An 11,628-nucleotide genomic window follows, 5' to 3' on the forward strand; every position below is an offset into this window, starting at 1 on the left:
ACAGCCATATCAACCTTATCTAAAATATTACTTCAAGAAAACATTCAACAGAAAATGCTCTCCATTCAAAGCTCAACGAAAATCGGACGATGACGTTGTACCCGATTATATATGTTAAAAATGTAATAAGAGACAAAATACAAGTTTGTCATTGCTTTTGGTTATATTTTATTTTGTTTTTATATTTTTTGATTATTAAATGTATTCTGTCATTGTATTATATGTACTAAAAAATTATGTTCTAATGTGTATTATTATCAAATCCTAATAAGACAAACTATTTTTTTCTCACGAAGATACCATTGAAATCTAGGAATTAGATTTTACAAAAAGGTAAGACTTTTTAAATTTTAAATATGCGAAAATTTTGAATATGCGATAGGTTTTATTATGAAAATCTGTGGTTAACGTGATAATTCTACTAAAGCGACGTGAATTCGATAGAAATTGAATATATGTATATCGTTTTCCTATAGTTTCTGTGATGGTTTCTTTCACGAAAATATTATTACCTTAGAAAAACTATGATTATCTACTTTAGTGGTGCTAGAAATTGTACCAGTACTTCAAGAAAGATATAAGCTTAACGGTGAGGAAAATTGCTACGTGCGTTTAAATTTGACACTTGAATTTTCAGTTTTTGACTTTAAACTTAATATATATAGCTAAATTTGTTTATTAGCGCTTGCACTTCGATATAGAAAAATGTTGTTACCGAATTTATATATGAATATCAAAGTGAAGACTTTTCTAGTCCTTTAGAGTATTTGCTGTAGACCAATTTTGATAAAGATCAATTAGTAAATATCAATAATTTAAACATACACTATTCTGGTGTGGATTCTGAAAATGTAGACCAAGACGAAAAATAAACTGAATTCGGCAGTGGGACAGCAAACTAATGTAAAACTTTGAACTTTTTCTTTGCCAGATTGTCAGAAAATTTATAGCACATTATATAGTTGTGATTGAATTCTGCAAGCGTAATGACGAAATATCACATCAATATACGTCTCGTATCTAAATCAATTCATCACAAAACTCAACAAAACAATTTCATTGGTAACATTCAGATAGATACGCATGAATCGTATTAATCATTGTGTAAACGCAAGTTAATCGCTTAAAAAAATTATAAATGAAATTTTGATGCACATATTGTGTAAAGGGCGGAGTTAGCTTCACCATTTTGTTATTTTAATCATCCCTTATCTGAACTTAGGGATGATTCAGATACATCTATTTGATATAAAAGGATGCTGAGCACAGAAATGTGCAAATAGTAAAATCACAAGTTTCTTGCTATGCGGTTTGTTTTTATAGCGTTTTAAATTAAATTAAATTTTTTGAAAGTAAAAAGTGGAAGGTAATTATTTGATGTCAAATATTTAAAAAATATACAAAATTCAATGTATTGACAACAGTAGAATGAGTGCATATTAACGTTAAAAATACGTTTATTTCAAATGTGAATCAGTTGAATTTCATCAATTTATATATCGGAGTTATTACATGTATAAACAAAAATTATGTGCAGTTTTTCATAAAAATTATTAGAATAATTTATAAAATTTTTAATAACAAAAAAATAATTAAACAAACCAATAATATTTCGGTATTGTTGAACATTTCGCCCTTGTCAAGATTCTTTTATTATACATTATAAAATACAACTATAATACAAAATATACAAAATAAAATAAATAAGATACTAAAAACTAAATATTCTTTTCACGGTTTTTAATAAAGTAATCCATATAAGTATGTACATAATGATTGAATATTTTGTTTCTGGGTCTAGACATTGCATTTTAGGTAAATGGGAAAGTAATTTGTAAATTTAAATTTTGTATATTTTGTTGAGCTTTTATGTAGCGGCGCATTATGTACAAATATGTAGCAATCAGCACTAATCATGTGATTTGTTAATTGTTAATGCTAAAATAATATTAGAATTGTTCTACATTGCATAAACTTTTTTTGTAAACGTTTTATCTGAATAATTGACGACAACAGATCTACAAAGTTATAAGTCAGCATTAGTTTTTAAAGGAAATGACTTACAAATACTATAACTATATAAAACTATAGTTCCAGTTTAACATTTTTGAATCCAATGTCAACAATTTTGTGAGAGAACTTAAATTTTTATCCATGCTAGATCTAATGAAATTATTAGAATCTCTTGATTTATAATGGTACATGATTTGTAAATTTATCTCTGCAACTTAGGCCTTAGTTAACAACACGTTAACTTTAATGATTGATAATGTGGGTGGCAAACCTAAATTATAACCGGAAAATTTTTGGTTGGATTCCGAACATTTCATATTTTACTACTCAATTTTGTTATGTAGAAGCAATAATTTTTATTATTTGGTTAAAAAATAATTTAATAAATTTTAATAGTTTTTCTTTAGTTTCGTGTTTTATATGCATTTAAAAATTAAAAAATTTGATAATCATTTCACAACTCAAATGTATATAACATAATTGCTTTTAAATATTCCTTTAAAAAATACATTTACATTATAATATAATTAAAAATGAATTTACAAATAATATATTTCTTATTTAAAAATAAATATAGTGTATAAAGATTAATATTAAATATTAATATTATTAAAATTGTATAATAATAGGTGTAGTAAAAAGAAATCCATTATTTTTGCATAAAATTGAGGGCTTTTTTACCATAGTTACAATGATTCGATTTAAGTCAAATATAAACCGTTTTGTTTGATAATTTGCTGTTATTTTAAATGTAATTTCATTATGACTTTCTCATAGAAGTTCTTGTCCCTATTGGCAAAAAATTGAGAGAGTCGATTTTTACAAGCCTTTCTTGAAGCGCATTTTTCTGGACAGGAACAGATGGTAATCGCTTGGTCCCAGGTTTGGACTATACTAAGCTCCCGGAGCTTTTGCCGAGTCATTATCGATGTGTGTTGTCTAGCGTTGTCCTAATGGAAGACAATTTCTCTCCTATTGCCTAAAGCTGGCCGTTTCTGGGCGATTTTTTCTTTCAGACGGTTCAACGGTCCATTTGTTGACAGTATAGTTCCGACTTAAGAATTTTGCCGTAGGAAAACAGTCTCACCAAAAACATAGCAAAACCTTTCTGACTGTCAATCTTTCTGGCTTGGCCACCCTTTCAATCAGCTTACCGGGATTCGAACAGTACCGTTTTCGCTTGACGTTGTTTTAAGTGATTAGAAATGGGTTGATTTTGTGCGATTCAACAGCGATTTGCAGATGGAAATTCGGGCAATGGGGTCGATCGTACTTTCACAACACGAAATACAGATAACTATAGCCATCTATTGAAAATAATGAATTTATTTTTACTACACCTAAAATATTATATGATGCTGAATTTATAAAAATCATGTATAATATGAACGTATTAATAAACAAATTCAACTATGTGTTCGAAATTAACAAAGCAAATGTTATTAGTGAACCATATATTAATTAAGAAAAAATATACTTACCTTCATTACACAAAAAATTAAATTTCGAAAAATTGTATAAAACTGTTGGACGCTGCTGGGCCGGCTTTTCTTCGACTTCAGAATATTTGAGATACCAATGTTTTGAAAAAAGATTATTAAAAGGAAACGTTTATTTAAATATTTATAGCAAGTTTGTTGAAGGACTGTCATTTGTATCTTTTAAAACAAAAATCTTTTCATTTAGCGTTTGGTACCTCAGTTGGTACGATATATCAAAAATAGCTTAGAGAGAATAAAGTTTACAAATGATTCCACGTATTTTCTTCTAAAGAATATTTTTTTTAAAGCAATATTAGACCTTTTCTTTTATAAGTATTTCACAAAAGAACAACCGCTTATTTTAAAAATAACATATGAAATACCAACACTGCTGGTTTATTTAGTCCAACCTTTTTGAAGATGCTTAACTAATAAGCACCTAAAATCGCACGGTTTCCAAAACTAAAAATTCGTCCATTGTGAACGCTTTTTAGAAATATGAAAAAAAATATGAAAAAATTTCTAGTTAACTCTCAACAAATATTTAACAAATAACATTCAATTCTTTTTAATTTTCTGAATTTAAAAATATATACTCAATTATTGAAAAATATAAATTTTATTCACAATCATGTAAAAAATAAAAATTCTTACTCATAATTGCAAAGAATTATTATTTATTTTCAAAACTTTAACTTCATATTTTATTACGTGTTTTGCATATACAGTCGATAAATCGATAACCCCAATAATTCGTAATAAATTGCTGGTCCCTTAAAAACATTCGTAAAATTTCCATATATTTTGGTCTCTTCATTAATTAGTATTTTATTTGAAATTCAATGAACATTAAACCTCTTATAATTCGTAATGTAGACCAATAAAACACTTATAATTTGTAATGCAGAACAAAAAATCTGACTGCAAATTTAAGGTGCTTCAAAAACATTCGTAGCTTCTCAATGATTTCTCGACACATTCTATTGAACGAATGGTTTCAGATGCTGAATGATTGCATGTAAACTAAAAATCGAAAGATGTTGTTATTTATGGACAAATGTACATCGCATAATGGATTCCCTAATCTTACCCACATAAAAGTAAAGTAAATACCACTTCCAAGCTGCACCCCTTGACCAAGGTGCTATAAAAAATTTGAAATTATTTTACCGCAAGAATATGGTTATTATCCTGGTTAATAGTATTGATAAAAAATGTACGCTATTTGCAGCAATGCAAATTTCTTATAAAGCATGCAATAGTGTCAGCAGATCTTGCATTTGAAACTGGTTCCGGTCTTGCGGTTTTATAAAGATTTAAACGAAAATTTATGTCAAGTCGAACAATTCAACATAGATTATCCATGGGGCCGTATATGTGAGAACTTCAAAAATATCACACGTTTCGATGAGTACGTGAACATTGGTAATGACGTGCCTGTATCTGGTATGTTAACAGATAACAAAATTTTGGAAGAAGTTGCGGCTATTAATAAGAGAGCGATGAGAATGACAGCGCCGGTGAGGAATAACTAATAACAAATAAACAAACCATATCGGCCATTCAACAACTGCGATATTATGTTTCAAAACATGATGTCAAAAAAAATCGTTTTGATTGTTTATAAAGTTCAGAGAAATCAATTGAAGAGATATGCGAAAAGAATCTGACGCAATCAACAATTACAAACTTTTTTAAAGTTAAACTTTGATTTTCTTTATACAATTTTATATATGTTTTTATTTTCTTTTTAAATTAATTGCACGTAGAATATAATATATATTGCATTATTTAGTTCTAATCTATATACATAAAAGAAAGTCGTGTTAGTTACACCACTCATAACTCAAGAACGGCTGAACCGATTTTAATTATCTTTGATTTGTTGGAATCGTCTCCGCTCCGAATAGCAGAATACATTATAAAATATTGGAAAAATCCACTAATTTCAGCAAAAATAATAAATTTGTAAATGCTGTTTCAAACTGTTGACAGTTCGAAAGTTTGAGTGATATTGATTTCTTTTTAAATTTTTTTTTCAAATATTTCAAATATTTGAAATTTCAAATATAATAAATTCAAAAATAATAAATAAATATTGTTATCAATATACCATCGAATCCACGTGACCTGTGGAACAAATATAAGGATAACATGTCAGAAGACATTTTACATAGAATTCGTGTCAGTTCAAGAAATCCCGATCTTGAGGTGAATGATGAAATGCATAATCAGGCTTTGCTCTTGATCGAAGACATATGTTACCATACGTGCGGTAGTTTGTTTGTCAGATTAGGAATGCCAGCTCCTGATCGTGGAATAAATAACGCATTTAATCGAGAATTGGAACGTGAACGTGAATATGATCGACATGAATTAGACCAATCAGTTCAAACTAATGTACCTCTATTGAATCCGCAACAGAAGGAAGTTTAACATTAATGAAAGCGATTGATGAAAAAAATGGTAGCTTTTTTTTCCTGGACTCCCCCGGTGGGACTGGTAAAACATTCCTCATGTCATTAATTTTGGATGCTGTTCGTGCGATATTCCGACATTGCGGTAGCAGTTGCTTCTTCTGGAATAGCGGCTACATTGTTAAAAGGATGCCGTACGGCTCATTCAGCGTTAAAATTGCCGTTAAACCTTCAAACTACCGAGCAACCGATATGTAATATTGCGAAGCATTCTGCAATGGCTAAAGTTTTAGTAGCATCTAAAATCATCATCTGGGACGAATGTACAATGGCGCACAAACGCGCATTAGAAGCACTTGACAGAACATTGAAAGATTATCGCAATGACTCGAGATGTTTTGGAGGCGCAATGATTTTACTGTCTGGCGATTTTCGCCAAACACTCCCAGTCATTCCAAAATCGACTGCTGCCGACGAAATAAATGCTTGCCTTAAATCATCAAATCTTTGGCGCTATGTGAAGAAACTTCAACTGGTAACAAACATGAGTTGCATTGGTAAACGATACATCTGCTGAAGAGTTCTCCAAGCAATTGCTGTAAATCGGTAATGGCCGTGTAGCTGTTGAAGAATCGAGCGGATTAATTGCATTTCCTTCAAATTTTTGCAATTTCGTTTCATCAAAAGACGAACTCATCAATGAAGTATTTCCGATCATTGATAATCATAAAAACAAAAAATGGTTGAGTGAGCGAGCAATTTTGGCAGCTAAGAACAAAGATGTGAATGACTTAAACTTTGTAATTCAAAATCAAATCGTTGGTACTCTGCATACATTCAAATCTATTGACTGTGTAACAAACGAAGAAGAAGCTACCAACTATCCAACTGAATTTTTGAACTCCTTAGATGTGCCTGGCTTACCACCGCACAATTTACAATTAAAGATTGGTTCGGTAGTCATTATGCTTCGAAATCTAAACCAACCAAAACTATGCAATGGAACGCGTTTAGTGATAACAAAACTGATGGCCAATGTGATTCACGCAATGATACTCAAAGGAAAATTCAAAAGTGATGAAGTTCTCATTCCGAGGATTCCAATGATCTCAATCGATATGCTCTTTGAGTTTAAACGAATTCAATTTCCTATTCGGCTTGCATTCGCTATGACTATAAATAAATCACAAGGTCAATCCTTTAGTGTTTGTGATCTGAATCTAGAAAATGCATGTTTTTCACATGGTCAATTGTACGTGGCATGTTCACGTGTAGGCAAACCATCTGCTTTATTTGTTCTTGCGCCTGATAAAAAAACAAAAAATATCGTATATCACAAGGTTCTTTATTGAAGAGAATCAATCAGAGTGCAACCCATAGGTTCTTGCTGACAGACTATTAAAATAATTAATTATATATCAATATCCTAATAAACTATTGAATACAATAAATTTTTTGTATTCATTTTATTACTTTAATAAATTTCTAAATTTAGTTTACCTATAATTTAATATAACATTTATTGACTGTTACGCGGTACGAAGTTCGCGGGCTCACCTAGTAAAGTTATATATAAAATAATTGAAAAACAACTGAAATGTAAAAGCACGGTTAATTCGTGTTTTCCTATTTTTTAATCTTGTTAAATCTAAATCTTGATAATTCGTAAACCCCTCTAATTCGTAAAAAATACTGTTTTCTTGCGATTTTGAATTATCGGAATTCGACTGTATAAGCGTTCTTTCAGAGTTGCCATCAAAAACATTGCTTATTTAATGTTATTCTTTTATGTCATGCTTACAAAAGAAAGGGCTTATTAGACTGCGGTTACATTGTGTGCGAATTTTGTCTTACGTGCTTGTACATATGTTTTCTCATGCGAACACATCGCATGTTGTGGTTACATCACTTCTGAATTAACAGTTCTGTTTGTTTTGTTTTCAAAACAAAATGGATAGTAAAGATGAAATATATTTAGCGAAAATTCGTTATCAAGTTATTTATTAATTTATATAACAAAAGATGAATTTGGGAGCATGATTTTTATTCTTCAAGGTATAAATATGTAGAGTTTGTCGAGTTTTCCTCAAACAAAGAAATAAGCAAATTGCAATCCATTTCCTAAAAGAAGTATATTTTTTAAAATTTATTTCCATTTATAAACTTAAAATTACGTGAAAACAACACACACCCCTCAATTTTACTATTTACACCTTCGATTTTGCACGAAGATTTGATTTGTTTATAAGAACACTCAAGACCAGAAACGCATGCAATGTAACCGCAGCCTTATAGTTTTCTCGACAATTTCTTTCTTACTGTGTACGATTATACAGTTATCGGGTAATATTTCGAAAATCCCCTTTTTTGAGGGAAAAGTTGTATCACAGAAAATAATACATAGATTAGGGGTATTCAGGCAACAGATTGAAAAACTTATATATATATATATAAAAAAAGATTAGCATTTTGAATATAACCTATTGCGTGAACGACCCAAAATGCGCAATCTGATTATTTTGTTATGTGCAAATGCTTTGGAAGCACTTGTAGCAGCAGCAAAAGCGAAACATACATATGTTTACAGTGAAATACTCAAATATTCGTAAATTTTAAAATCACTTAAATTTATCATATAATTTATCTTATCATATCAAATAATTTATCATATAACTAAAATTGCAAACGTGTCATATATCAAGAAGTAGAATATTCAATTATATACTTTTTAATAATATTTTTTCTTTTTAAAAATTATAGTTTTACTGAATTTTATTTATTAATTTATGTTATTATTTTTTAATTTTCTTTTTGTGACGCTCTATGCTAATAGCGCCGACACTTGGTACTGGCAGCACTAATAAACAAATTTTTGCTAATCTGAGAATCTCCGTAGATTCTCTGCTTAGTTTTTCTTTGTATGCAAATTTTTGTTGTAATAATTTGATAAACAACTAATCTGTTGCCAGAATACTCCTATTGTGAATGCAGAACCAAAAAATTGATTCTCTTTGATTTCATGGTAGCCAGTTCGAGTAGTCAGCTCGAGTAGCCAGCTAAAAGAACAATGAGCTTTCACCTTATGAGATCGAATAATAAGCTCCAAAATTAAACTGGCATTATATATGATTAAAATAACATTAATATAATTATATCCTCATTGTTTCATTCTACTTCAGTTAGAAAACGCTCACTCAAAATCTAAATTTTGTACCAGAAAACTAGCAGCGTAATTTAGAATTCGTTGGTGTAACATTCTTTTTTATATCTTTGGAAATTGAGATCGGACTTTTTATTTATTTAGGAATAAAATTAGGATTAAACATAGATTTTAAAGAATTTAAATTTTTAAATTTTTAAAGAAAAGTTACAGTTGCCTCTGGACAACTATTTACTTCGAAAAATACGCGGAGTCAAAACTCATTTTATGCTGGAATCACACAAAAATTTCGTTTTTAATTTTAGCTGTCAATTGTTGTTACTTTCAGTACAAAACGAACATTTTTGACAGCTAAAATTACAAATAAAACTTTCGTTCGAATCCAATATCAGACATATGGTTTCTTGGTAACTTTTACTCACAATCAAGGGCGGAGCTAGACCAGCTCTGGACGTCGGTGACATCAGAATTGCGAGGCCCTTTTTATTATCATTTTATTATTTTTTATAATCAAATTTAAATAAACACAAATTAAAATAAATGAAATTTTCTGCTGAAATTTTCAAGATGAGTTACTTTACCAAATTGTTCAAAATATTCATCAAGTGTTTTAATTTGACAGTCGGTAGTAATTATGGTTGCTTCTATCATTGTGGTAAAAAAGTTTACTGCTTACCGTATTTCAACGGATTGTATAGGTCATAATATGGTCATAATTGAACAATTGTTGCTTCTTTGCTCATTCTGGTTCTTTCAACAAAAAAAGAGATTCTCATTAAAAGTGATCTAGATTGTCAGATTTACCCCATGTCAATCAAATGACAGTTACCAAGTCCTGTTACCAACTTCATTAGCCCACAATTCAGGATTAAATAATTCCTTTCAATAACACAACAAAATATGATTCGTAACTACTTCTTCTACAAGTAATTGGGCTCATTACACGCTTCTTTCGTTCTATATGAGTGTATGTTATGCTCTTGCATTTTTAAATTCGTTTGTCAAAAACAAATCATAATTTTCACATTTAACACAGTTGCGACTAACACTAAATATCAGAGAATATCATAATAATAAAATCTTCTTTGATGTATACCTTTTAACGAGACCCCTGTGGGAGCGAGGCCGTCGGCGGTCGCCCATTTCGTCCACTTTTACCTCCACCTTGCCCACCTGATCATGTTTTATTGCAGTAGAAGCATCTAAAATCAATATTAATAGTTAAATCGAAAGTAAGCACATGAGTTTACTATTACTTTTGAAAATAAATATATATGTATGTGATGAAATCGAAATCGGTACTTAACCCTTATGACTATTTTCAATTGTTAACAATATTTGATTGTTTAAGATACAAATTTACCGAAAGGATTATGTTTTAATCGTAAAACATAGAGCAAAAAATATTTATTATGCATAAATAATAAATTTTTATTGCAAATTGCAAAACGTGCTCAAGAAGTATGTTGATCAACATTGGTGAGGAAGACAGAGAAGTTCCCTTTCTTTGTTAAATGTTCACATACAGAAAAAATATTTACAGAGGTGTGAAAATATGTTCCAAAATGAAAACAGTATAAATAGTAAGATTGACAGACTTGATTCGAAAGTGGTGTCGCAAAACGAGGCAAGTGTAGAGAAAAGGGTTGGTGTATTGACAATATGCGTTAAAAGTAATTGAAAGCCCTTAATAACCCCTTAAGTGTATGAACACAAGTTTCAAACTATAATCCAAATATTGCATTTTAAAGCTGCATGTGTTTGAAGAATAGTTAACAAATTTTCATTGTGAATATAAGCAAACCACACGTGCGAAAGGCGGTTGAAAATATCCCCAAAAGAAATGGGTGTTCGTGCAAACATGTTTTTGTTCTAGAATAAAAATAAATATAATTATATCTGAAGAAGTAATGTTTATCTTAATTTTTCTATTGTATTTTTTTATAGAAAGCTGTACACATTATGGTTTATGATATGACACATTTGGTACCTTCGCAAAGCATATCTCTTGGTCGTTACTATTTACAAGATATCAATAATGTGGAGAACCATGATTATGCACTTGATATTGATAAGCGATTTCAAGCGCGTTTGGCTTGCGAGACTTTACCACAAGCCACACAGCCGCCACCTACTCCAGCGCCCAGACGTCGCACTACTCCAATTACACATCTGGATCCTGCCGAATTAGTTGGCTTATCGCGAGAAGAAAGACGACGTCGTAGACGTGCCACACTTAAGTATAGAACTGCTCATGCTACTCGTGAACGAATTCGTGTGGAAGCATTTAACGTTTCGTTTGCTGAACTCAGAAAATTATTACCAACACTGCCACCAGATAAAAAACTTTCTAAAATTGAGATACTTAAATTAGCTATTTGTTACATTGCTTACTTGAACCACGTTTTGGAAACTCCGTAGATGTTCTATTTAAGTACTTTTAAGTACTATTTAAGTAATTGGTACTACACTTATATGTATAATTAGGTTAAATTGTGATAATATTATTTAAACGTTTGTGTGTTTTCTTTTTATGTTATTTTATTGCATATTTAAT

General features: G+C 30.1%; 2 protein-coding genes across 2 annotated transcripts; both read left to right on the top strand.

Moving 5' to 3' along the window:
• The first annotated feature begins 6,239 nt into the window (after positions 1-6,239).
• LOC119666217 (ATP-dependent DNA helicase PIF1-like) lies at positions 6,240-7,263 on the top strand. The gene is made up of 2 exons (XM_038075500.1): positions 6,240-6,468; positions 6,533-7,263. The coding sequence occupies exons 1-2, from the start codon at positions 6,240-6,242 to the stop codon at positions 7,261-7,263; spliced, it is 960 nt and encodes a 319-aa protein (XP_037931428.1).
• A 3,770-nt stretch (positions 7,264-11,033) lies between these two features.
• LOC119666258 (helix-loop-helix protein 1-like) lies at positions 11,034-11,492 on the top strand. Its single transcript, XM_038075543.1, has one exon. It carries the CDS (start codon positions 11,034-11,036, stop codon positions 11,490-11,492), a length of 459 nt encoding a protein of 152 aa, XP_037931471.1.
• Positions 11,493-11,628: the final 136 nt, after the last annotated feature.

The sequence above is a fragment of the Teleopsis dalmanni genome, chromosome 1 (assembly GCF_002237135.1).
Source record: "Teleopsis dalmanni isolate 2A chromosome 1, ASM223713v2, whole genome shotgun sequence".
In the NCBI taxonomy this organism is placed as follows: Eukaryota; Metazoa; Arthropoda; class Insecta; order Diptera; family Diopsidae; genus Teleopsis; species Teleopsis dalmanni.